Source organism: Parasteatoda tepidariorum, chromosome 2 (assembly GCF_043381705.1).
Source record: "Parasteatoda tepidariorum isolate YZ-2023 chromosome 2, CAS_Ptep_4.0, whole genome shotgun sequence".
Lineage (NCBI taxonomy): Eukaryota > Metazoa > Arthropoda > Arachnida > Araneae > Theridiidae > Parasteatoda > Parasteatoda tepidariorum.
Window position 1 is genome coordinate 74,007,657 of NC_092205.1, and position 27,737 is coordinate 74,035,393.

Below are 27,737 nucleotides of genomic sequence, written 5' to 3' on the forward strand. Positions count from 1 at the left end.
GAAAAAAGGAAGGGGTCGAAGGCAGGGAACCGCTCTTCTCCCCAGATAGCGTATTCGTGAGTTGCGATAGTCTATATTGCAAAAAATTTCCTAAACCAAGCTTACATATTTGTAAAAATATGGCCAGATTAATATTAAAAAAAAACTATTTATTTATTTTTGTCTTTGGCTATAACTCCGATTTGAATATTTTAAAAATTTACTAATTTTGTGGAAATTTACTAAATAGTTTTTGTATATTTTAAAGGAAAAATCTAAATGATAAGGGATTTTCAACAAATTTCCTTTTCCAGAAGACAAAATTAAATAACTAATAATACCTTACAATAGTCGTCCGTACACCGAAATGTGATGGTATAAAGAAAGAAAACATACTTTTATGGAGGATGATCACATGAAATACGCTGCCATTTCAAATAAATTTTATACAATATATTTTCCACAAATAAAATTTGTGGAAAATCCATAATCATTCAGAGCTTTCTTTGAAAAATAACGAAAACTGACTAGAAAATTGCAAAAAACTTTTTCAATGTTCTAGATCAGGGGTTTCCAACTGGCTAAAATATATTAGTTATCGTTTTTTGAGGACAATTTTCGTAAAAAATATACATGGGTTTAAAATACTTTTCTCGTTAATAAAAACCTAATTTCTTCGTTTCTGTGAAATTTAACAAATCAACGGTGCAAAAAAATTTATTTCTCAGGTTTTGCATCCAAGAAAATATTTATTCAAATACAAAAATAATCGTGTATGTTGCTCTTTTTTATTTCATTTTTTTGTATTTTGTGAATATAATTTAGCATGTGTGTATCAGAAATTTTCTCGAAGAAATTCTCCGATTTAACTTTTAGAAACCACTCATTTTGGACGAGAATATTTACACACATTTGTAAATTTTAAATGTAAATATCTATTCTCTGGTGTTTGCAGCAGACAAACCTCAATTTTCTCATTGAATATTTTGTGTGCTACTATGTAAGTTTTAATACCAACCTTTTTGAAGTTTTATATCTTTACAATTAGATATCTGTTGCACATTAATTGTTTAATACATAGGTGCACATTAAAATTTATGTAGCCCGAATTTTTATTTAATATTTTTAGAAATATTATTAATAACAATTAAATATTTTTAAAAATCTACCTCTTATTTTAATTTGCAATTCAAAATTGTTTTGTACAACTGATTGCAATTGTTTTGTACAACTTGGTAAAAATCTGACAGTTATATTTAATTTTCTTTCAAACATAAAGGAGTCCTACATAAAATTTTGATAAAGTTGCTTCCCGCCATTTGATTATTAGCACTAGACATTCGAATCGAACTTTTTAATTAGCAACTAAATACAATTCACTACAATATTTTATTTAAAATTTATTATTTTATTTTTCTTCGCACATGCGAAGAAAAAGCTACTTTAAAGGCTCAGATTTTGCGTAATTTTTAACAAATTTCATTTTAATATAATAATTTTGTCATTAATTAAAAAGTATTCTGAAAATTTTGCTAAATATTTTTTAAGTTACAACCAAAAACTGCAGCAAATTTTTTTTTTACATAAATAAAAATTTTATTTCTATGAATATTTAAGCTGGGTGAACGAAATTTAATTCAATGATTGAAAATAACGACCGAAGTTATCATTGCAAGTTACAAGTTAATTGCTATTTTTTCCAGTCATAGGGTGTTCAAAAATCCTTGTTTTCGTTCGTAATTTAATGTCGATCCCTTTAACCTGTGAAAGCTTTGAAACTTATTGATAAGTATGAAAAATTGCATGCCCTAAACGCCTCTAAATTACAAAATAATCATCTCCGAATTTTTTGAGAAATGAAAAAAAAAAAATCAAAAACTGAAATCGTCTCTTCGATTACTATAGGGCATGGGTCGCCAAACGTTTTTGATAATCGACCCCTATATAATTTTTCGAAATGTCCATCCACCCCCATAAGAGCAATTTTCTGTTAATAAAAATAAAACTCTATTAGATACTGTGTTTACATTTATTTTATGATTTTAAACATTTATTAAAGTAATAGTACATTGTGTAACAATAGTTTTATGAGTTGCGACAAAACTATAGCATTGTGTAACAATAACTATAGTTTTGTCGCCAGCTGTACTAATCCATATTATTAATGTTTACCTTTTTTTTTTTTTACATGTATTGATAATTAAAATTGATATCTGTACTAAACGAATGGTTTTATCGAAACAATAACTAATTATCCAAAACTATAAAAGTTTTAATAATGACACTGCAAATATTCAACACTGTTCACAGTTTGCAAAGATAGCTGAAACTGCATATGATATTTGCGTTTGTAACGTCAATGCTCGTCACACGTGTCATTTGGACAAGCGCACATATGCATATGACTTATAAACTAGAAGTGCAGAGTTTGTGCCATCGCGCGCTGGTACGTAAATACTTGTTTCACCCGAATAAATATACGTTTATTAATTTAAGTTCTATGAAGAAGATATTAAGTTAATTATAAAAAAAGTCACAAATTTTACATACTCAATTAGGTATATGTGATTTACGTATTAAGAACTGTTTTTTCTTTGACCTCCAATCGACCTTTCAGATTCGGATAGACCCCCAGGTTAAGATCGATCTTCGCATTTGCTAAATAGACCCCTGGGGGTCTATATAGGCCACTTTGGCGACCTCTGCTATAGGGTAAAGTATGTTACACAAACTAATTTTGAAAGTGATCAAGCTGGTCGCTAAAGGCAGATAGTACTCAATACTTTTGATAATTATTTAAAGAACTAAGGTTAATTAAGAACTATGGATAATTATTTTCCAAACAAATACATTGAAAAATAACTATTCAGCAAATGGAAAATCAAAAGTAAGTTCTCTATCACATACTTGGTAAATCTAAAAAGATTAATAAACTGTTGTCACAGTTTACTATATGCATTGAAGTAAAAGTTCACCACTAGATGCCCCAATTATCTAAACTGGTTCAAAATACAATACTCACCCAAGTACAAAAGTTAGGTTATTCAACCCAATCAATTCAACTTTTCATACATCGCATCATGTCCAATAGTAAATCACACCATAATAAACACGGCGGTGAACAATCAGAACGCTATTTTGTGAGAATATCTTATTTTACACATACACATAAAAAAGAAAAAAAAAATTACATTATCCAGCCTTATAAATTCAACTTTTTAAAGTGCTGAGTAATCTCATTTCACAAAAAGTACAATATCATCTCACACCATACAAAAGTTAGATTATTCAATCTTATGAATTCAACTTTTCATATGTTGTATAATGTAACAATAATGTACAATAGTGTATCACACCATCATAAACACAACTATGAGCAACCAGAAAGCTATCTCTATTTTGTAAAAATATTTTATTACACGCACAACAAAAAATCGATTATTTAACATTAGGAACAAGATAGTTAAAAAAGTTGAACAACCTTACATTACATAAAATGTGACGATAAATCACTTCACATGAACATCATTATTATATTCTTAAAAAATAAAATACATTTTAAAGAATTTATTTTACAAATTTATAAAATTTCATTAAAAAACTTGCAAATGCAATTTTAAAGTAAGCTTATTTTTTTAAAAATGTCTATAAACAAAAATAGAAATATATTTTGTACAAGATATGGAAATTGTACCAAAAGCAGGGGTCTGTCTAGGTTTTTCTGAGAGGTACCTGTTTTGTGAAAATTTAGACATAATTTGCGAAAAATTAAAAATCATATTGAAAAATCAACACAAAAATATGGTAAAAATATGATTTTATCGTTTCTTAAGGCATACAAAAATAAAATTTTAAGAAAAAGTATTTTGTGAAACTATCGTTTTTCGTAAAGTTGAATTTGTGAAACTACCGTTTTTCTTAAAGTTGAATTTGTGAAGGTACCGCTAAACGGTAGTAAATTAGGCCTAGGCAGACCTCTGAAAAGTAATAATTTTTAAAACATAACTTTGAAAAATATTTTAAACTTAATTTCTTTATCATTATGTTATAATACACAGCATAAGTATAAAATTAAATACAGTGAATTTTATTTTAACCAAAAGGACAAATTAAAATCATTTGCATATTTCCTTATTAAATAAATTTATTCAGTTAAATAATTTTTCGAATTAAAAAAAAAACTTAATTTTTGGTCCAAGATATGCATAAAAACATTCAAATGCGATTAAAAAAATTTATGAACGGTAAATAGTTAAATGACTTGCCTTGAAGAACAAGAAATTGATTTCATGAAACAATCTATACTACTTAATATGTTTAATAAGCCAACTAAGAAAAAGGCTTCTCACCAGTATGAACACGACCGTGTCTAGTGAGACAACCTTTTCGTGAAAAACTCTTATTACATACACTACAAGAATAAGGCTTCTCACCAGTATGAACACGGCTGTGTCTTTTCAGATTACCTTTTACTGAAAAACTCTTATTACATATACTACAAGAATAAGGCTTATCACCAGTATGCACATGGCTGTGATCATTCAGAAACCCTTTTCGTGAAAAACTCTTATGACATAAACTACAAGAATAAGGCTTCTCACCAGTATGAACACGGCTGTGCATTTTCAGATTACCTTTTTGTGAAAAACTCTTATTACATATGCTACAGGAATAAGGCTTTTCACTAGTATGGACACGAGAGTGTTTTCTCAGATTACTTTTTAATGAAAAACTTTTATTACATAAACAAGAATAAGGCTTCTCACCAGTATGAACACGGCTGTGCTCTTTCAGATTACCTTTATGTGAAAAACTCTTATTACATATGCTACAGGAATAAGGCTTATCACCAGTATGAATATGACTGTGTTGATTCAGAATCAGTTTTTGTGAAAAGCTCTTATGACATAAACTGCAAGAATAAGGCTTCTCACCAGTATGAACACGATAGTGTTTTCTCAGATTACTTATTACTGAAAATTTTTTATTACATAAACTGCAAGAATAAGGCTTCTCACCAGAATGAACACGACTGTGTCTTTTCAGACAACCACTTAGCGAAAAACTCTTATTACATATACTACAAGAATAAGGCTTATTACCACTATGAACATGGCTGTGTGTTTTCAAACTACCTTTTAGCGAAAAACTCTTATTACATAGACTACAAGAATAAGGCTTATTACTAGTATGAACACGATAGTGTGCTTTCAGATTACTTTTTAATGAAAAATTCTTTTTACATATACTACAAGAATGAGGCTTATTACCAGTATGAACACGATTGTGTTCTTTCAGATCACTTTTTACTGAAAAACTCATATTACATATACTACAAGAATAAGGTTTCCCACCAGTATGAACACAATCGTGTTTAGTGAGATTACTTTTTAATGAAAAACTTTTATTACAGAAACTGCAAGAATAAGGCTTTTCACCAGTATGAATACGATTGTGTCTTTCCATATTACTTTTTCGTGAAAAATTCTTGTTACATATATAACAAGAATAAGGTTTCTCACCAGTATGAACACGACTGTGATTGGTCAGATTACTCTTTAGTGAAAAACTCTTATTACATATACTACAAGAATAAAGTTTCTCACCAGTATGAGCACAACTGTGTTTAGTCATGTTACTTTTTTCTGAAAAACTCTTATTACATATAGTACAAGAAAAAGTATTCTCACCAGTATGAGTTTTACAGTGTTTAATCGGACTTTTTCCTAAAAACCTCTTGCTGCAATAACAAGAATAAGGTTTACTTACAGGATGATACTTATTCTGAATTTAATTAGGCCCTTAATAATATATGATACAAAAAAAGATCATGCTGTATCAAGTCGCTTATTTGGACTAAATTTTTAATTAAGTAAAATATAATACTGTAGAAATATGATCACCTTACAGCAGGTATATGATTTCTTAATAGTTGCATCTGTGAAAGCATTAATTTAAATTATATTGACATTTAAACAATTTTAATTTTTCACAACCAACTTTAATATTTCTCTTTTGTCGAACATACCAAGATACAAAACTAAATTATTTTACTTAATGATATTAAGTATTATAAACATGAAATTATCAAATTTGAATGCATTTGTATTAAATTAACAAAGACACTGCTGAAATATAGTTCATTATAAATAAGAAATTTTTTTTTCCAGTTTAACTGACTTTAAAGGTTTGAAATTATCTATAAAGACTTAAAAAAGAAATAACAATTTCCAATTTTTATATTAATGTTCTATCATGCAAAAGAAAAGCTCTGATTCATTAACATAAGTCATTATAGTCAACAAAGTTTAATTCTATTTACGAGTACTAAATTGCAGGAACTGAATCCCCAAAATATTTCCTCAGTCCAAATATTCAAAAAAATCACAATTTATATTTATTGTGTATAAATATATGTTTTATTGTGCTTATTTTATGAAAGTGAAACAAAGCTTAATTATCTACAACTGTAATCAGTAATTGTAATATGAAATTTTAATCTATTTATAACTGCTTAATAATGCACTGCACGAAAAGTTCTTTTAAAGTGTAATTTAAACCAAATTATTCTTTTTTCCTTGATTAATTTATTACAGTGACTGCTTAATTAAATTATTTCCATATTATGAACACAAAACATTGATATGAAACTACTTCTTTTAGTACAATTTTCAGAACAAAAATAAAATGTTTTATAATAAACAAAGAATAATTATGAATTACAATTAGAAACTTATCACCTCAAACATTAAATTTTCATGTATAAAAAAATTGTTTTTGTTAGAATATCATTGCAACTATGACACACATTGCACAGAGTTTAATTGCTGCTAGTGTTGCTACATAGAATGAGATGCCTTTAATAATAATATCTCCTTTACGCATGGAGAATTTTCACACACTGAATGAATAGTTTATTGATTATATAAATCGCACAGAAAACACAATATTTTTTAAAAAAATATTTATGCACTCACAATATGAATTTTATTAAATGTCAGCAAAAAGATATTTTATCATTCGCATCGGTTTTTTTTCAGTGTAAAGAAGATAATCTATGAATTAGATCAGCATAACTTTTTAAAAACGCTTTCTACACTGTTTCCATTGCTACGAGGGCAATTCACTTTGCATGTGTGATATTATGAATACGCGGGCTTATAAATTTGATCTAAAAAGTTGCAAATCAAAAACAATTTTTTAAAACGTTTCTTAACCCGGGGTGGTTAATTAATGTATGTTTTAATACAGTTATCTTGGTAAAGAATTTTTCCAGATGAGAGTTGTTTACGTTATCGTTTGCCTACTTCTACTCACTTGATCTCCAGGATCTTGGGTCTCTATCTTAAAAGAAATTGGAAACTAAATTTAAACCATAGTTTTTACTACAAAATGGCAACAAGGAGATGACAACATCCGGGCAATTGACTTTGATGCACACATTTAACTGCACTCAGGATACATGAATGCAGTGAGAATAAACCTTTAATCTTCTCTGGGACTTTCGGTTTCATAAATCTATAACTTTAACTGCAGAATATTTCCTTTCTATCTTTTCCTTTAAATGGCTGCGGTCATATTGGTCTTCTGCTCAGAAGGTCAAATAATATTTACCAATTTAACTAAGTAAATAGGGTTAAAATTTAACGAACTTTACCCCATTTTAATTAATATTTCAAAGTGTTTGGATTTAACATAAGTACTTATGACCTATAATCAAGATTTTTATAATGCTAAGTAATGATCTTTACCCTACGAGAATTGGTAAGATGGCTCGGTTTAACTATGATAGAAATTCTTCTCAATCTTGTTGCAGTGACTGTCTTCTCTGTGCTCGTAACAATCAAGCTCGAAAAAATAATTGCAATGTCATGGTGGTCAACTTTTATTCCTCTCTTTATTTGTGACGGACTAAACGCCTACTTTTGCGTCATCGTTTTTATTCGTCAGTACCTAGAGGGAATGTACAAGGTTGCTGCTCTAAGGTCATCTTGGAGTTTTATTCAATTGCTACTTGTATTTTTATTCAAATTGCTGCTTTGCCTAAAACTTGAAGGGCAAAAGAACTTAGTTTATTCAGAAGTATTGTCACCTCTATTTATTTTGTTGATGCTTGTTATGGTTCGAGCCTGTCAATTGAACTAAATTCACATTTTCGAACAACTCTCTTTATTTGTACGCATAATTTATTGTTTCTTTTTCCAAAATGAAAATTTGGACTTCAGAACATACTTTTCAACATCGTTGGGAAACTGTTACCCAAGCAGCTTGGAGAAAATACCCAAATCCCATGAACCCTGCTGTAGAAGCCATAGATATAGTAGATCGCCAAATATCAAATGGAGTTCTTAAGACCCATCGTCTTATAAGTTCCAAATGGGGTTTACCATCCTGGGCCTCTAGACTCCTTGGTGCAGACAAAACGTGTTATGCCAGTGAACATTCTGAAGTTAATCCCAAAGAAAAAGTTATGACTTTATTAACAAAGAACTTAACATTTTGTAATGAAGTATCTGTTATTGAGAAACTTACTTATAGTCCACATCCGTCTAAAGAAAATTGTACACTTTTAAAGCAAGAAGCTGTGGTTACAATTAAGAACATTCCATTGAGTAGTTATATTGAGGAGTACTTAGCAAAAACCATATCCTCTAATGCCAATAAAGGTCGCCAAGCAATGGAATGGGTAATAGGTAAAATAAATAATGAAGTTCAAGAATTGACTCATAAAACTGTAAAAGGAATGGACGAGATTACAGTAACTGCTAAGAAGGGAATATCTGTCGTAGAAGATTTTACGTCTTCAGCAAAGAAAGGAATGAACGATTTTAATCACTTTGCGGAAGAAACTTTGCCTAATCTTCATTTTGAAAAATGATACGAGTGTTTCTTAGGATTAACAAATTTTCCCCCATCCTGCATTCTAATGTGAAATATTCACTAACAAGCTTGTTTAATTTGCTAAAAGAAACATTTAAAAAATATTTGGTGCTTTTATAATTAAGAATTTTCTATTGTCATGATTATAAACTTAACATTTCTGAAGTAGTTAAATGTAATAGTTGTCATTTTTACAACCTTTTGTGTACTAAAGCAAGTAAAATTTTATTTTGAAATTATGATTAAAAATGTTTTATGAGAATGAAGATAAGCAATTTATACTACCTCAAATTGATTCATTTTGGTTATTTTTTTCTTTTAGTGTTATAAAGTTAAATAACAAAAATTTGAATTATTAAGACATCTTTTGAATTTGTTGGGAATTGTTAATTTGAAGTTAAATGTTTATTTGATTTTTAATGTTTTTAGACATATAATTTAGATTGGCACGTAATCCTAGTTTATTTATTAACATTATTTAATCTTATCAAAATTATTATAATTGGGTCCATGTGATTCCTTTATTTATGTTATATGCGTCATATTTGATTTTACTAAACATATAAGTAAATTGAAGATTGATGCAAGATTTTTGTTTGAAATTATTTAAGAGAATATTTTATAGGTATAGAAAATATTTAAATGTTTCTGCAAGTCTTATTTTTGCTAATTTACTATTTCTGTGATAAAACATATCTTTCGTTTATAATTGGTGGTTTCAATTAATTTATTAATTACTTTTTCAATTTGAGAAGAAATTTTTTAATGTTTTCTGAATTAATATTTTGGTCTCATATTTCATCAATTGTATATGTGCTTTGTGTATTTTGATGAATTTTAACTAAAAAACAATTTTAAACTTATGTGAATGTTTCTTTTGGCTAGAAGTATTTTCATTAAAATAGAAGATTGCAAGTTGTTAGAAAGGTATTTTAAATGCTATCTTAGGTGCACTTTGGAAATAAATACTGATTATTAAATGCACTAATGTGTTTTATTTTGAATTAATGTACTGATTTTCTCCTTTTTTTTTCAAATTTAAATATATAAGTTGTGAAACAAAAATACAGGTGAACAAATCACTAGTGAGACCAATAATTTATTTAACAGCGATTGCAGGGCAATTAACAAAGCAGACAAAGAGTAACTGATGACTTTCGAGAGAAAAATATTAAGAAAAAATTTTGGTGCAGTAAGAGAAAAATAAAACCTGGAGAATTACAATACAATCATAAATTACAATCAAAATGCAAAGAACCTAACATAGTAAATATGATCAAGATTTCTCAAATATGGTGGGGCTAGGACATGTATTTCGATATAGTGATGAAAATCCTGCTAAAAAATAACCTTTCAAACACCAGAGGGAAAAAGACCTAGAACAAGATGGTTAGATAGAGTAGAGAAGTGGTNTCCAAAATGCGAGAAATTCGTGAATTTTGAAATTGATTTATAGAATGCGCGAATTTCTCGCGGTAATCATTTTTTAATGCGAGAAAAGAAAAAAATATGCGAGATTCTCGCGTTCTCGCGCTGTAGTGAAAACACTGATAGTAAATATGATCAAGATTTCTCAAATATGGTGGGGCTAAGACATGTATTTCGATATAGTGATGAAAATCCTGCTAAAAAATAACCTTTCAAACACCAGAGGGAAAAAGACCTAGAACAAGATGGTTAGATAGAGTAGAGAAGTGGTTAAAGGACTTGAGAGTTAATAGATGGAGAAATAGAGAGTAGAAAAGTGGTTAAAGGACTTGAGAGTTAATAGAGAGGAGAAAATTGGTTAAAGGACTTGAGAATAGAAAGTGGTTAAAGGACTTGTTAGTTAATAGATGGAGAAATATATAGAATATAGGAAGATATAATAGAATAGAAATATATAGAATAGGAGAATATAGCATCAAATAGATAAGGTAAAATGACTAAGATGGCCATGGCCGATAACTGGCTGTAGTGCCTAAGAAGAATGTTAAATTTTTTAAGTCTTAATTTTTTATTGCATTAGTTATGAAAGAATTGATTTTTAAGCAGACTATTTTCAAATTAATCTATATTATTTTAAATCGGTTGCGAGTGAAATATAAATTGAACTAAAAGGCGTGTGGTATTGTGTGGTAAAAATATTTTCTTGGACACATTGCTTGATAATTTGACAGATAAAAAAATTGCCAAAATTAAAAGATTTTTACAGTTAGTATTTTATTTGAAAAAAAAAATAAATTTAAAATTAGAAATAATATTCCTAAAACTCTTCTGAGATTTCCACTGTTCATAACTGTTGGGTCAAGTTAAGCCTGTCTTTGGCTAGTATCCTCTATACTCATTCTAAAATCTCTAAATGAAAAAAAAAAAAAACTAGTTTTGTTAAAGTGCAAAGTGTTTATTATCAGTCTCATTTTTAATTATTTAAAAAGTTTTAATGTTGCCTTATCTGGGCTCATAAAAATCTATAATTTTTGCAGTTGAAAAATCTCTCCAAATAAATTTTTTTTTTAAATTTTTGAAGTATAAATTATTTATTTCTTTTAAAGCATTATTGCTTGTAGGTGTATCCAGTTTAAAATTATAACTGTCTCAAGTTATAAGTTTAAATTGTAATTAATTAATATTACAGCTAAAAAGAATTTTCCAGTATATTAAATAGTATTAACTATTTTACCTTTTGTGCTTATTAAAAGTTGATGAATAGGGCACCTTGGGAAATCTAAGGTTCAGAAAGGCTCTTTCAATTGATAAAATTTGAAAAAAATGACTGGCATATTTCAGACACGTAGCTAATTTTGTGACAGCTACATTAACTGAGCTTAGAGCGAAAATTTAAACATTTTCCTCTTAAAGGTTCGTTAGTTATATCCATTTTGATAAAAAAAAGAGAAATTACACTTTAAATTCCCCTTGTATCCCCTTCCCTCCTCCAAATAAAAACATCGGTAAGTGTTGCACTCTTTCTCCTACGTCTTAACAGAAGGACTTATTGAATTAGATTCACTTGTTTTCGCAAGATGCAGTTAAAATAACAGAATCTTAACAATGTTAGATTTTTTTAAACATTGTTATTCACTTATTTTAATCCTTTACGCGACAAAAATTAGGTTTGTTTTGTAAAAGAATGAAAAAGTTATCGTTTGAAAAACTGATATGCATTACATCAGTTGCTAGCATGACATTTTAAAATTTGTTTTACAAAATTATGAATGAATATGTGAATGAATTTTTGTATAAATTACTATAGGAGTAAATCTTTAATGAATTATTTTATTTTGCGATTAAACTTGCGATGTTTTTTCAAAAAGCATAGCAAGTATAAAATGTTAAATTAATCGCAAGTAAAAAATTTTAAAATTTCTTTTTTCAAATTTGACTTGTATTATTAAGCTAAAAGCTGTCTTTGTTTATTATTAAACATGATGTAGAGTATGTCTGAAGTAAAAACTCCCCTAGGCATTCATCTGGAACTGTGGCGGTGACTATAATAACGAGGTATAACTATTTCAAGTAGGGGTGTGGGGTCATTGTTTAGGACAGGTTTTCGGTTGGGTAGGCGAGAGAAAGGGAATCTTTTTCTTCTGTCTATTGAGTTAGTCCTAGAGTGAAGAGAAGCTTCCCTCCCTGAAAAGCGCTATTCTTGTTTCCATAGCAGCAGATGGCCTCAGACTTTGTATAGGGGGGAGTTCTTACCATACTATAACTATATTTAAGATTAAACTATATTTAAGTACAACTATATTTAAGATTAATATTTCAAATGTACTGAAGAAGTCTCATTAAAGCATAGAAATTTCACTGAAGTTAATTTAGCTATAAATTTTTATAGCGTAAGGATCAAGGGGATTGTATATTTACATCACTCATTTTTTTGCACTTTTTAAATCAGTTTTTTCTAACTAATGCATAACTCAGAAATCTTTTGAAGAAATTAATGTAAAATTGGATAAAATGATCATGACTGCAAATTTGTATGTATATCTTTCGCTGTCACCCAGCAGAAGTTATTGTTCTATTAACCACCAATTATTGTTCTTTCACAAGTACGCAATTTATTCCAAGACCTAAACAACAAAAACATATTTTTATGGGGAAAAAATCTTCACACTAATTAGATTCTGATATGGATAGTAATTGAAAAGTCACATACATACCTTAAAATTTTATTTCTGAAGGATAAAAAGTAAATTTTCTATTATTAGCTGCAATTATAATGTTGTTTAGGTGTTTCCAAATTGGCAAACTTTTCCTCACTAGAGTAAAGGTATGTATGCTGACAAACTCCCTAATGCTTTTTACCTTGAAATTAAGTAGTGATCTTACTGCATGTAGTTATTTCTTTTTATGGATTTTATATTATTTTCTGCAATAATTAGATCGTAAAACAATGTAATTTCAATAAATTTAAAAAAAAACTACCTGCAAAAGAGAAAAGAAATTAAATAGTGGTTGTAGCTTGTAAGACAATGAGTTGATGTAATCTCAGTTAATTTTACATGTATTATGTTCAGTTCATATTGGAATTTATTGTAAAATGCATTGCTGAATAAAAACAATAAAATGTATTGTTTTTAATAAAAACAGATGAGAAGCCTGCAGTTTATTTGATGTTATTATTTTACAAAGACAACTGACTTCTCATCTGCTTTCATTAAAACATCTACAAGAAATTCTTCCCACACATTTTAAGATAAATGTTGCATAGAATGAACATTATATCTGGAAAATTAACTGAGACTATATCTCCATAGTTACGTCCAATAACTCATTTCTAAATTTTTCTATCAGAATCATAGAATTTTTTTAAATTACTTTATTTCATACTTTTTTGTGTTGGAATTCATTAAGTCTGACAAAAAAATTGGAGCCTTATATATTTTTTCCTGATATTTTCTCCTCTTTGTAAATTTTGTTGGTTTGACTTTAAACCACAATTAGAGGTTACAATATTTGCATCGCGTATGTCTAGGGAGAAAAAGCTTTTATAGACCTGTTTATCTAGTCTGTTATTAACAGGGTAGATAGATAGAAAGCCAGTTCCCTATTGCAGATGGACAACTACCTGTTAAAGAAATGTGAGAAGAAAAAAAGAACTGAAGATATCTAATTTTAGCTGCAGCAAAATTATCATTCAGAGATAGATAGAAAGCCAGTTCAATATTGCTGATGGACAACTAACTGTGAAAGAAATGATGTGAGAAAAAAAAAGAACTGAAGATATTTAATTTTAGCTGCAGCAAAATTATCATTCAGAGCTAGTTTCAAAACCACCACCCACAATGAAGCTTACAGGTGAATTTTTTTTTGACTGACTAATCTAAATGGTCAACTGTTTAATCAATTCTTCTGTTTTGTGAGTCCAAATGAATTCTGGTACCTTGTCATCTAGCCCTGTCTATTATGTCAAATATATTTTACTAATTACCTGTTTGTGGAAAAGTAAAATGTTCTTTAAGTTTTTCTTGGGTTGGGTTAAACATAAGGTTAAGTATTACTAAATTAATGCCTAGTCTTCTAGTTTCATTTTTGGTATATATATCATAGAGGAGTTTAACCTGTTTTTTTTTTTTTTTCTTCAGTTAAATGAAAAGAAAAATTCCGCCTTTTCAAAGAAGGTTTTGCTTTTTGAATTCTCGAAAAAAAAGAAGAGTTTTTTATGCTACATTACGATTTTTATTCTTACGATTTAAACTTACACATCGCGATCTTTATTCACACAATTTATAAGTACACATCAAGATTCATATTCGGGTGATTAAAATATCGCATATCATTATTTTTTTTATTTGCCTGCCACTTTTATCAGAATGAATAAAGATCATACCACAAATGCCATACCTGTTGGCACACAAAAAAGAGGCAGGCTGAATTTTCATGAATAAATGGCCTTGGAAAAGACCTTTTGGTCTTAAAAACTGGAAAACGCTATCAGGGAAAACTTGTTGAGAAGGCCAAGGCCCACTTTGGGCTATCGGGCCATTGATGATGATGAAAAAAAATTTACATCAATATATTTTTTTATTAAAATGTTAATAATATTTTATGAAAATAAGTTCCTGTTTACTCTTTTTTTTCTTGCTCAAATTTTGAATATTTTTCAGTTATTAAAAATGTGTTGTGCATATGAAATTCTTATTTTCAGTATTTTTCCATACTCATACCTGTTTTGGATGCTAAGGTTTTGAAAACTATCAGATTTTCTAAAAAAAGCAATATCTTGCCAATATTGTTTTATTCTGATGTAGAAAGCTTTGATTAAAGTAAATGATCAAAACATGTGATTCATGAAACTTTTATTTTTGTTCCCCATTAATAATCAAAAAGAATATGTAAAATACAAAATTATCATTCTTAGGGTATATAAAGCACATAAGTATTTAAACCACTGATTTAGATGATTGAATTTAGAAAAACCAGTGATGTAAATGAATTTCAAATCCTTTCTATACTTAAATTTCCTTCTGAGTGGTTCTTATTCTGAAATTATATTATAATATTTTAATTATTTAATCAAATATTGTATAGTTTATAATATTTTTTTATTGCGAATAACGAAACCTCATTGCGTTCTCTATTTATCGAGTCCATAATTTTAGGAAAAACTGGAATTTTGATTTTTTTCAACTATAAGACTAATGTGGTTTCTTAATTATACGCAACTGGTTTGATCAACACTTCTATGTAAACCCCTTTACCTTTAATGTGTATGTACTGTTTTGAGTAAGGGCTTTCAAAATTGATTTTACAAGGTGGCAAAAGTGTTTACCTTAAACGTTAAATATAGATATCTCTCAAATGCGTTAAGTCTTGCGATTAATTACTAAAATTCCTCATAATAAAACTAAACTATTAGTGATAAGGATGTAAATGTTTTTAAATAAAGATATATGAAACAAAATTGAGTATTAGATGCTTAGATTTATTGTATATATAAATGAAAAAAAAATTGCATTCATGTCAGTATATCATAGTTTTTGTCATTAAATTTCTCCCATATGTTTCAAGCATATTAGAAAGCATAACCAAGGGTTATATGAAAAAAATATAAAAATCTATAGTTTTGCATGTTCTTGAAATGTTAAATGCAGTTCTTGAAATGTTAAATTCATATTTATTGAAAAGAAGTTGAAGTAATTTTAACCATAGGATTTTAAACTTTCTTTTAAATTTATTTAAAACCTTTACTTGAAAATAGTAAATATTATTTACTTGGGAGATGGCATTTTTTTATTTTGAGTAATGTTATGTTTACTTAAAGATAATTTTTTTTAATATTTAATAAACTGCTCAAATAGGACTTAAACTATTTAAAGCATTGTTTTTATAAACCATGAAATGTTAGCTAATTAAACCAAGATTTACTAAGGTTTTTTTCAATATTCAGTTAAATTGTCGAATATTTTTTTATGTTTAAAAATTTTATTAATGAATTACAAACATATGTCTAATTCTAATTAGGAAAATTATTAATTTATGTAATTTCCTGTATCTAGGTAGATTTTTCTAAACTGTTGCATGCTTTGATCTTTGATTGATAAACTTTAAGAAATGGTGTAGTAAGGAAATACACAGGTAAGTTGCTTTATTTATCTACTCTTACATGTTTGTTTACTTGAATAATATTGTTATTGATTTTTGAGAATATATCCATGAAGTATATTTCACTGACAGTTCAAAGATTTTTAGCCTCTTTGACTCAGATTGGACGCCAGTGTTTCTTTTATATATTTTTTTTTTCTGACTCTCTAATTACATGCAAAAATATATTTTGGTATTCTTCAATTTTAAAAGCAGTCTAATAGTTACTAAAAAAATTTGCTTGATTATCAGAATTATATTCGTACTAAAATATAAAGCCTAAAAAAAGTAATTTGAAAATATTTTTTTTCATTTAAATTTTTCAATAATTGATTTTCTAAATTAAATTTCAATGATGAATAACTATTTCTCTTAAATCTAAATAGCTGCAAATTTGAAAACTTATTGTTTGGAAGATTTTATCTTTAATGCAGAAAAAGACATCATTGTTTCATGCTGTATTTCATAAACATAAATTATTAAAATGCTAAAATATGTTTTTTTTATTTTTTTTTTTAAAAAATTTTGATTTAAATTAAAACAAAATAATGAAATATATGTTACGAAGGAAAGGGGTTAAAGAAAGTTTCTTTTTACTTTTTTTTTTTCTTGTAAATTATTTCAAATACTATCATTAAATAATAATAGTTGCTGTTTGAATTTAAGTGGATTAGATGAGAAATATAAAGAAAATTTTATAAGTTGAAAATTGTTTCATTCAATGTTTTTTTGCAATTACCCATTTTTCAGTAACTTTCACCTTTTATTTTTTGTCAACAATTTGGCCAATTTTTTCAGGTTATTTAAAATTTAATATTCTCACTTTAATATTCTTACTCAATCAAAAAGAGAAACTCTTTTTGATTATATCATTCATGGTTATTTAAACTACTTTTTATTGTTGTAAGGCTTAATTCTGCAGTTATACTCTATGTTCACAAGCATGAAAGTTTTTTTTAAAACTATGTATGCTAAAAACACTCTCACACCTACAAAAAAAAAAAAGTGGCTTAAGTAACTTAAGATGTCAATGCTTAGTTATGTCTTGTCTTCCTTTTCTAATTTAAAACTGAGAATACTTTTATAATATTGGAAGTAGTTATAAATCTTAATAATTTGTACATGTGTTAATTACACCTAGCATTGCATAAAATGGGTTAAAAGCCCGAAACATAACTTGCCCTGTTCTCTGCAATTTCTAGGACTCGAAAAGGTATCTCACCATATAGATTCATTTTTTTTTTATAATTATGAAAATTTAATTTTTTTAAAAAAAGTCATAGTTTTTATAATAAAACTTAAGAATTTAAATATTCAACAATCAGAGAAAATATCCTATTTGTGTTCGATAGATAACTTAGATGTGGCTCTTTAAAACTATTTATTGTAGAACCAATAAAATCATCAATTTTTGTAAATAAAATAAACATAAAAATTTTTAGAAGATTAATTCAATCAGAATTCTTAAATATAAAATTTTCATTCTCAAAGAGCTTGCAGCTAATAAATCGTTGCTTAAACAAAATGATAGGGAAAATTTGAAATATATATATATATTCAGGGTGTAAGAACAGTTTGGAATTTTAAGAAATACACATTGTATTGAAAAAGTGAAATTAGACATATTTAATATTTTTTTAAAAGCTATTAAATGATATCAAACTTAATCTTTCTATCCTACCCGTAGAAGGAAAATTTTGAAACTTAAATATGAACCCTTAATTTGATTGAGACATGTCTATTTTTATGTATTAAATCTTATAAGTTAAATATTCTCCATTTTGAACAGTTTTTATCCTATTTTAAATTTCTCAGTCCTTAGGGGGTTCCCACCCCCTAAGGACTGAGATATTTGACAGTTTCTAACTTTTTTTTACATCCCATATAACGAATATGATGTTGACTGTTCTTTATAATGAAACATCGGAAAAAATCATAATTCATTCTAATAGTTTCGATGAAGATCTAACAATGAACTTCGTGGTTCATATTATTAGGCACCCTGGACTAAGGATGTAGAAAATATGAAAAGGGGGCATTGTAGAGATTAAAACTGAACCACCAACAATTTAAACAATTCCACGGACTCTGCATGAGAAAAGAATTATAAAAGTAAAAAAAAAAAATTATATATGATTCTTCAAATAGAGTTCTGAATCTGTATAATCTTAAATTTGAGTTAAAAGAAATTTAAAAAGTAATAATAATGAACTGTTTAAAGAAAAATTATAAATAAACCGTAATAAGTTTTAATTTCGACCTAACTGTTACGGTTAATGAGGGAACCCACAGGAAGAGAGTCTTGCAAAGTCCAGCAATAGCTCTGATAACACTACTTTCTGTTTCATTTTAAGTTTTATTTATTTTAATGTGTAAGTAATAATGTAATGTGAAATGTACACAAAAAATGACACACACAAATATATGTTTTATATAAATTAAAATGTATTTAAAACTTGATAGAAATATTTTAAAAGGGAATAAGGTAGAGGAATTCACTCAAAACTTGAATCAGTCAAGGTAAAAAAAACTTAAAATAAAAACATGAGGTTATGATAATTAAAAAAAAGGTATGAAATTACAAAAAATGAATGTAATTTAATTCACTACTCTAAGAAAAAGTCAATTTTTCGATGATTCCAATATAGCAGAGTAGAGTAAATGATAAAGTTCTATATACATAAGCATTTAAGTTATATAAAATTTAATTATACTTTCATTATTTTCTTTTTTTTTAAACTTCATTATTAAAAAATCAATAATGAATGAAAGTGCTTAAGCTGTTTAGTATTTCAAAATGAGCAATATATACATTAATGCAATTACAAAATATGATGGGAATAAGTTTCACACAAAATGGTGAATACAGTATTACTTGAATATACAGGAGGATTTAGATAAATTTTTTACTTGTAAGAATGAATCAAAAGAAAACTTGCAAAATAAAAATAATAATGTTTATGAGAAATAACTTAAATTTTTGAAATAACCAATATTATACAGTAATAAATATGTTAAACTATTGTCAATTCAAAATGTATACAAACAGTTGTAGATTAAGTACTTTTAAGTATAAGTTACATAAAATTTCCTCAGCTTTTCTTCATTAGAATAAAGCAAAATAGTAATTAAATATATAATCTATTTGATACAATTACAATATTGTTATATGAAGTATGTTCTTTGCAGATGTGTAAAAGAGGATTTGCGGGAAATTTCGGTATATTAGCACCACCAAAAGTCTATAATATTGTGCTCATGCAGTAAGAATTTTTTATTAATTAATTCAAATTATTTACAACAGCAATTTTTATTATCGCAAGTCTAAAAAAAGTAATTTTTCGCACTGTATGTAGTTCAAGATTGAAAAATTTAGCTCCAAAAAATTCGTTGTAAACTTAATTTCAAATATAACGTTAGCTCCTTAAAGTAAGCATGCATGTTTAAGTCAATTTTTTACAAAATACCACATGACATGAATTGATTTTGATGAACTAAAATCTTATTTTAAAATTTAATTTATTAAAAGTAGAAAATGTGCAAATATAGCTAGATTCAGAAACATTAGGTCTGAAACTGATTGATTTGGAGAGAAAGTTGTAATTTTTTTAAAAAAAAGTTAAGTAAGTTCAATAAAATAAGTTTTACAAATTAAAACTTTTTATTTCAATATCAGTACAGTAGAACCCTATATAACAAGAGACTCTTGGGAGTTAGAATGATAAATCTGGTCACTTTCTAAGACTTTATGGTTAGTAAAAGAATAAACATTAACAAGTTACATGAATTGCTTCATTTTACATATTGAAGAAATTTTTCCTCTTCTTTAACCTAGAGTTTCATAATTTTGATTTTTCCATAATGTTTTAAACAGCTGAATAGAAGACATGCTTTCAAGAAAAGGTTAAAAGCTGGAAGGAACTTTTCTTACATGTGAATACGGAAATGCTTTAGCAACTACTCAGATTCTTCTCTGCTAATATTCAAACCCCCTCAAAATCTTAGGGGCACAAGACAATGGGTTCACTTAGTGTCAAATCTGTGTGGTGTGTCAAATCTGTGTGGTATTCCTCCTTTTTCTGAATTGCAACCTGTTGTTGATATCTTTTAAAAATGATTTAACTATTTCTGAATAACAAATTTTTTTAAACATATCATTATGCTTCGAAATAGATTTAATAACTTTAAACAGCTAAATTATGTACTGTACATTTTTTAAAGATTTTCATTATTTCTGTTACTATTCTATACAGAAAATTTTCTTAATTCCTTAAAAACATTTATTAGGTCGTACCACACAAAACATCCCGTTTCGCTCCTTAAATCTGGAATCTCATAAATAGTGGTCACGTTATAAATGGATTCTACTGTGTTTGCATTTTAAAAAACATTCCTTCAAAATAGAATTATACATAAAATCACAGAAAAATGTTATATTAAGCAATATTCAACATAAAATAAAATCATAAAGATAAGCTTTTGTTTGACAATAATAACATAAAGTATAAAAACTTGCATAATTTGTGCAAATGAAAACAATGTGGAACAAAGTAAAATTTTTATAATTAAACAAAAATCTTGTCCACTACATTTCTGCATCTAGTGCTTTTTACATCGAAATGCATCAATGAAGGCTTTAAGTCTAAGTACATTCAAGTCAAGTAGAGAGAGTGAAATTTAAATCATCTTGAAGACTCTACGTAACTTCTCACTGGATGAATAGGACGACAAAATCGTACAAAAATAGTATAAGCTAGTCAACTTTTGTAATGCTACTCAAGTGACTAGATATAAAGATTTATCAACAATTGACTAGAATATAGTTAAAATACGGTAGATATGAGAACACCAATGAGCAAACAGAACAGCAACATTTCGAGAATTGCTAAAGACCAACAAACAACGACTTTGATAAATGGCAAGTGATTTAATTTTCTTTTTTGTGACGCCCATTAGAATGATTTAGTCATCACAGCACAGCAGATGAAGAGATTCCTTTGGCAATTTCAAGTGTTTCGTGAAAGGCTCAATGGATTCGATTACAATGGAAAAATAATCGTTTCTCATGGAGATCAGTTACGTTTCTTCTTCTTTTTCTTTTCACTATCAGTTAGATCAACAAACATTGGCTTCAACTCTCTACACATAATCTACATAAAATAGAATTAAAAATATTTGTAGCTATATATTTTTTAAAGTTAAAATAACATATATACTGTATTATAAATATAAAATGTAAAAGCAATAATAAATGTAATTAATTTGACCAGTACTCTTATAAACTATAAACTAAATTCTGAAAAATTTCTGACAAGGAATCTAGTGGCCGATTTGTAACTTGTAAGGTCAAGTCAGTTTTTAGACTAAAACTTTGATCTTAGAAATTTTGATCTTAGTTTTCACATGTGTTACGTGAAAGACGCATGCTTTTATGCAAAGAAATTAAATTTTTAATAGTTAAGTAAAAAAGTAAAGAAAATTTTATTTGTTTTAAATGCTTCATATCTCTCCTGTATGGTTTAATCTATTTAAGAAATTAAGTTTTATTGAAATTGTGCATCTATTATTAACTTACAGGTGTAAATAAAAAATAATTCAAATTTGAAATTTTGTGGAAATAAATAAAGGCCAGATATATTTAAAGTTGAATTGTGATAATAACTATGGACTCAGAGTAGTATAGAAGAAGGAATATGCACCATTATTTCAATTAAAAGGCACACATGAATCAATTTAATGAATATTTATAATTTAAAAATTATATTCCTTAGTGCCAATTTTATAGTTTAAAAGTGTCTATTAACTGTTATTTCAATAGGCAGTGTTTCATTGTAGTGCATTCATGGAGCTACTTCAAACGTTTTTCTCCAAATTGTATCGTCTGGTATCAGTAGAAATTCAAAAGCCATAAGCATCTCATAAATTTACATTTATTTCATATACTGACAGTACCATTTAATAAATTTTGCAATTTTAATATTTATATAATTTTTGTTAAAATTTATAGCAAGTATCGTTGCACAAAAAATACAATGTAATATTTCCTTACCTTCTCTTCATCATCTGGCACTCTTGATATGAAATCAAGAATCTCGTTATTAGGCACTGCATGTGGATTTCTAAGTTTCTTAGTGAATTTATTAATGCCTGCAAGAGAGTCATAAAATTTAGAAACTTTTTATTGCTCTAATTTTACTCTTAAATTTAAGTACTATGAAATAAATTGAATATTTGCTTGACCAGGCTTTTATTAAAAATGCCTTTTTAGTAATTTTCAAATTGCAATAAACTATTTACAGCTTCTTTTTACTCTAATATGCACTGAACGAGTAAACAAATACATATCTGATTATTTCAAATCTTAAAAGACATACTCACCCCAGCCCATAATGAGGTAACGAACAGGAATGAAGTAAAGAACAACAGTGGCTGCCACTAATACCATAAATGCCAACCATGAGAGAAAGGGCACTGAATAATTAAAAGTGCTGGATGGAAAGACAGAAAATTTAATGTAATAAATGTTATATGTTAAAATAAAATATGTCAAATACAAATTTAATGATTTTTATTTATCATTTACAAAAACATTTATTCAATATAAACTTTAATATATTAATTTAAAAAATATAAGGAATTCATTTCATGAGCTCTTAGTTTAAGTTATTCATTTGGAATAAATGTAACCTATATTATAGCATTTTAAATTACCACTATTTGTTTAAACTTCTCTATATATTTTAACAACATAAATTTTTTTTATAAGAATTTAAAATTTACTTTTTACAACGTTCTCCAAATGATGCAACTTCTCCTAAAATATTTTGTATCATGGAAGTAGCGTCTTGCACAGCTTGCAACTTTTCTTTTAAAGATTTCTTTTCTTCCTGTAGTAATAGAAAAAGAGAGTAAAATTTAAAAATTTTGTTGTTGTTTTAGTTCATAGTTGTTCAGTTTTCTGTCTGTTATCATCTTCAGTTCGTAAACAGAACAGAAAAGTTCAATTAATAACAACAAATCAGAAAAGAATATGCTTTCTAAAATTATTTTAAAAGTTAGAAACAATTAAAGGGAAAAAATATTAACAAAAATTTGTAGATAAAAATTGAAAACAATTTGAAGTGATTTTATAAAATGATTTTGTTTTCCAAAATTATTAGTATATATATATACACACATTTTACTTCAGTTTTTTGTTTAATGAATTGAACTAACTGTATTGATATGATAAAACTTTAAGATTAGTTGAGTTTAATAAGAAATAAATCTTTGACCACTTACCGTTTTGTCCTCCTTATCTTCATCCTCATCATCGTCTTCTAGTTCTTCTAACTATAGAAAGTAATTAGTATTTTAGAAAATGAAAATTTGTTTTAATCACTTGATTAGGTAAATTTGATGCTGATCCCCTAAATAACAAGTAGGAAAAAAGGAAAGAAAAAGCTAATATCATGTTTCCACTCGCAGGTTTAAGCTTTAAGGTGCACTTAGGCTTTCTTAAACTAGTTTAAGAAAGCCTACCGAGTATTTAATTAAATTTTCTTAACTTGTAAATGGAATCAGAATATAATATTCTTGGTCTAAAACTTAGATTTTAAAACCCAATTTATTCATTAATATTTGTTTATTAATTTGTTTATTTTGGCGTAAAGCAAACACACATTAGTTCTTAAGAACAAATAAATTACATGAAAAATTGAAATCATATGTAAAAGAAGAACATAGTTTTGTTTAATTGCAATTTTGATAACAAATTTACCTTTAAACAAACCTGATTTAGACATTTAAATTAATTTTGACCACATGTAAGCACATGTTGCACAAAGAAAATAAACATGCTATGTATTTCAAAGAAATAATATAAATAAATAATAAGTCAAGAACGATGCATCAGTATCAGTCTTTGATTAATAAATTGGACTAAACTACTTAAAAATAAAATTTATCTTACTTCATCTTCATCTCTAGTAGCTAATTGTCTTCCTGTGAGGGCATAGATCACATAATTTTTTACATAAAGAATTAACAAAGCTACAGGCAACATGTAGAATTCAAAAGTGTAAGTTATAACAAGAAATACCTACAAGAAATTAAATATACATTATTTTATCTACAACAACAACATTATTTAAACTAATATTTGAAACACAGAAAATATCACTTTAAATTAGAATTAGAAATTGATGCTTGAAAAGTGATTTTAGGTTAATCGAAATAAAACACAGATTTTTATCAGTTATACAGTTAATTTATTATGGTTATATTAATAACTGAATAATTTTGATTGTGAGTTCAAAAGCACAGTAATTGGAAACAGGTCAGACGTTAAAAAAGGAAACTATTTAATGGCCTAGTTGTACTGTAAACCAACTTCAAGTCTGGCTGATATGGCAGAATATCCTTTCCTGATGGTTTTCTCTACCTCTGACAATGAATATAAAATAATGAATTGAAAAGTGATTTTTCGTTAACTTTAACAAAGTTTCTTATAAATAGATGATAGTTATTAAACATGGATAGACTAATTTGTCTGGCATTCTTATTATTATTATAATGAAATTAACATAAATAGCACAGTTTTTACATCAAAAGGATTAATTAATTATTATTATATTTGATGTGTACATAAATACACTCGAATGAATGTAAAATAAACATTAGAAAATTGATTGTGAAACAATTATAATAAACATAAAGTAAAAAGTACAAGAATTTCCTCATAAAGAAATCCATTTAAAAAAAGAAAAAAGAAATTGGTACATAACATGTACATAAAAAAAGGAAATTTTCAATACATACTACAAAAGCTGTTATGCTGCGTAAAGTTGACTCCCATAAAAAACAACTATTAAGAAATCTAAGTAGTTCAACAACGCCATAAAGCATAGATTTTACTCTATTTACATTTTTCACAAATATCTGTAAAAATAAATAAATAAAATGGTAAATATCTTATTTACAATAAAATAAATTTTTTCAATAAAAAAATGAAAGAAAAAAACTTACAGATCTTTTGAACTTTTGTTCTTGCTGCATGTATTTTGATTCTTTGGGCGTAAAAGTGATGAAACTAGCTCTAATCTAAAATGCAAGAAATCAGCGTATTTTATCTTCATTCATCAATGCAGGAAACAGTAAAATTTTTAACTTAAAAGTTTTGAATCACGCTAATCTCAATAAAATACATCTAAACATAATTTGAATCTTGTCATTAGAGACAAGTAAAACTTTCATCATAATCTAACTTTATCTAATATTTTTTTGAAAGATATAACTATGTCACATTTACATTTAATGTATAGTGACAAATTAATTTCTAATTTTACCTAAACCTTTAATTTTTCTTTAAACGTTATTCCTTTTTTTCAATTTAGCAATTTAAATTTTAACTTTCTTGTTGACCTTTCTCATGGTCATCGCACTTCCTGTGGGGAAAGTCAGCCAACCCCTCTTTAACGCCTTTCTTTTTCTTCTTTTAATTTTAGGGGGACTAACTAACCAATCTCTTTCCGTTAAATTTCAAACTCTCCGCCTCTTTAAATTTAATTGGTCGTAGTTTTTCTGATCTACCCCAGTTAAGGAATTTTTAAGTCTTTTTAGAAACATGCTTTTTTTTTCTCGAGCCTTCGGGCAGGTTACCCTTTTTTAAATTCTCCGCGATGCGGACTTCGGTCCGTATCGAGGGATTTTTTTTACATTTTTTTTCTTAACCTTTATTTTAAATTAAATCCATAGCTGTAATTAATTTCTGTAAAATTTGAAATCAAAATTTTATACCTTTAATTTTCTTTAACATTAAAAGCCCTCTCAAATTTAAGTTTTCTCTTCATATTTATTTTAACGGTTAAATGAATCGTTCTTTTATATTTAACTTCATGCATGACACCTTTGGTTTCTTTAAATTCTCTTGTCACCCATTTCCTTTTAAAAGATATATTTTTTCTGTGCCACAAAATGTGTTGCAATCATATTGTTTGTTTGTTACGAAAAGTAGTTTTACAAAAATAAATTTTTAGTTGAACAGAGAGTTTGGTGTGATTGTTTTTTTAGCTTTACCTTTATAGCTATTAGTTATCACCTTTTTTCCTTCTGTATGTGGTGAGTAATTTTTTTTATTGTTATGGGCATGCATAAATGTGAATTTATTAGTTTTTCTTATTGGAAACATCAGCTTACTGTTTAAATCATATATATTGTTTGGATATAGCATGACTTTATCGTATTTATCATTAATCTTTAATTTTCTTAGTTCTCACCCTTATTCTAATTTTGGTGATACCAATTAATCCAATTTGTTCAAACCTCACACTTTGTGACCCTTTGAACCTATTGGGTTATTGTTATCCCACATTAGCATTGTACTACCACTTTCCTTAACGATCACATTCCCCTTAATTTAATTTGATTACCTTTTATACATTTCGGCTTTAATTTAATTATTATTATTATTTCAATCATCTAACTATTTTTAATCATGACTATATCCAAATACAAGTACTTTACCAATGATTTCAACCCATCTATCAATTTTATTACATAAATAACTTTACTTTATACACACCAAATAATGCTATTTATTTAAACTGTTACAAACTACTAATTATTTTTCAAGGTTTATAAAATTTAAGTCACTCAGTTTTAGAAAAATCTGAGTCTTTTGCATAGGGTATGATTTGAAAATATTTATTGCAAAAGTAAATAAATAAAATTAAAAAGATAAAAATAGTAATAAAAACAAATGAATTCTAATAATTTTGTTTTCCATTTTACTTCTAAAATTCATAATTAAAATAAATACAGTTTTATTTAACAGTGGAATAAAAATAAAAAAATTATAAAAGTTAAATAATAAAAATAAAATTATAAAAAGTTTTAATAGTAAAAACAGATTAAGTATTGCAATCTCCTTTCTGAGCTTTCCATTAAAATAGAATAAATCATACTTATAGTTTACATCTACAAAATAAATTATTTGCAAAAACGTCTATATTCAGATAACGCTATTTGTAAAATTTAATCGAATGATGTAACAGATAGTGATAAAACACTTTCAATTAAATGATTCTTTTTTAACTTTGCCACTTTCTCATTATTAATGCAGTAAAAATATAACCACATTTTCTAAATGATTATTGGTTTTTAAAACATATTTTTCTGTTGATATTTTTTTCTTCTTTTATTTAAAACTATTTCTTTTATTTTAAACAGATAACACAAAGCTTGACAAATTCCATTCTGTGCTTGGCATTAAAATAGAATAGATTGTATTTATACTTAGAACAAAATAAATTATGTACAAAAAGAATGTTTAT

The 27,737-nt window shown here is 26.9% G+C and overlaps 3 protein-coding genes and 1 long non-coding RNA gene across 9 annotated transcripts in view; 2 read left to right on the forward strand and 2 right to left on the reverse strand.

The window, feature by feature from the left end:
• Positions 1 to 3,372: 3,372 nt before the first annotated feature.
• LOC107443460 (zinc finger protein 271-like) lies at positions 3,373 to 7,338 on the reverse strand. Its single transcript, XM_016057318.3, has one exon. The coding sequence runs from the start codon at positions 5,611 to 5,613 to the stop codon at positions 4,309 to 4,311; it is 1,305 nt and encodes a 434-aa protein (XP_015912804.2). The 5' UTR covers positions 5,614 to 7,338; the 3' UTR covers positions 3,373 to 4,308.
• An 85-nt stretch (positions 7,339 to 7,423) lies between these two features.
• On the forward strand, positions 7,424 to 9,843 carry LOC107443461 (PRELI domain containing slowmo). Its single transcript, XM_016057320.3, has one exon. It carries the CDS (start codon positions 8,186 to 8,188, stop codon positions 8,855 to 8,857), a length of 672 nt encoding a protein of 223 aa, XP_015912806.1. The 5' UTR covers positions 7,424 to 8,185; the 3' UTR covers positions 8,858 to 9,843.
• Positions 9,844 to 10,269: 426 nt separating this feature from the next.
• LOC122268732 (uncharacterized) lies at positions 10,270 to 19,738 on the forward strand. The gene is made up of 3 exons (XR_011636180.1): positions 10,270 to 14,139; positions 16,341 to 16,419; positions 19,615 to 19,738. It is a non-coding gene; the product is annotated as an uncharacterized lncRNA (long non-coding RNA).
• The window catches only part of LOC107443458 (multiple C2 domain and transmembrane region protein), a 178,720-nt gene continuing 169,831 nt past the window's right edge, over positions 18,849 to 27,737 (reverse strand). For all 6 annotated transcript variants that reach the window (XM_043038837.2, XM_071177743.1, XM_043038838.2 and 3 more), the window contains 8 exons: positions 25,432 to 25,506; positions 25,225 to 25,344; positions 24,377 to 24,505; positions 23,707 to 23,757; positions 23,206 to 23,312; positions 22,804 to 22,913; positions 22,475 to 22,572; positions 18,849 to 21,575 (listed from right to left, as the gene is read on the reverse strand). In XM_043038837.2, the coding sequence (XP_042894771.1) occupies positions 21,498 to 21,575; positions 22,475 to 22,572; positions 22,804 to 22,913; positions 23,206 to 23,312; positions 23,707 to 23,757; positions 24,377 to 24,505; positions 25,225 to 25,344; positions 25,432 to 25,506 (768 nt within the window). In that variant the 3' untranslated portion in view covers positions 18,849 to 21,497. The remainder of the gene's footprint in view (positions 21,576 to 22,474; positions 22,573 to 22,803; positions 22,914 to 23,205; positions 23,313 to 23,706; positions 23,758 to 24,376; positions 24,506 to 25,224; positions 25,345 to 25,431; positions 25,507 to 27,737) is intronic.

Coding starts and splice junctions, on each gene's coding strand:
- LOC107443460 (XM_016057318.3), bottom strand. CDS start 5,613: ATGACTAAACACAGTTGTGCTCATACTGGTGAGAAACTTTATTCTTGT.
- LOC107443461 (XM_016057320.3), top strand. CDS start 8,186: ATGAAAATTTGGACTTCAGAACATACTTTTCAACATCGTTGGGAAACT.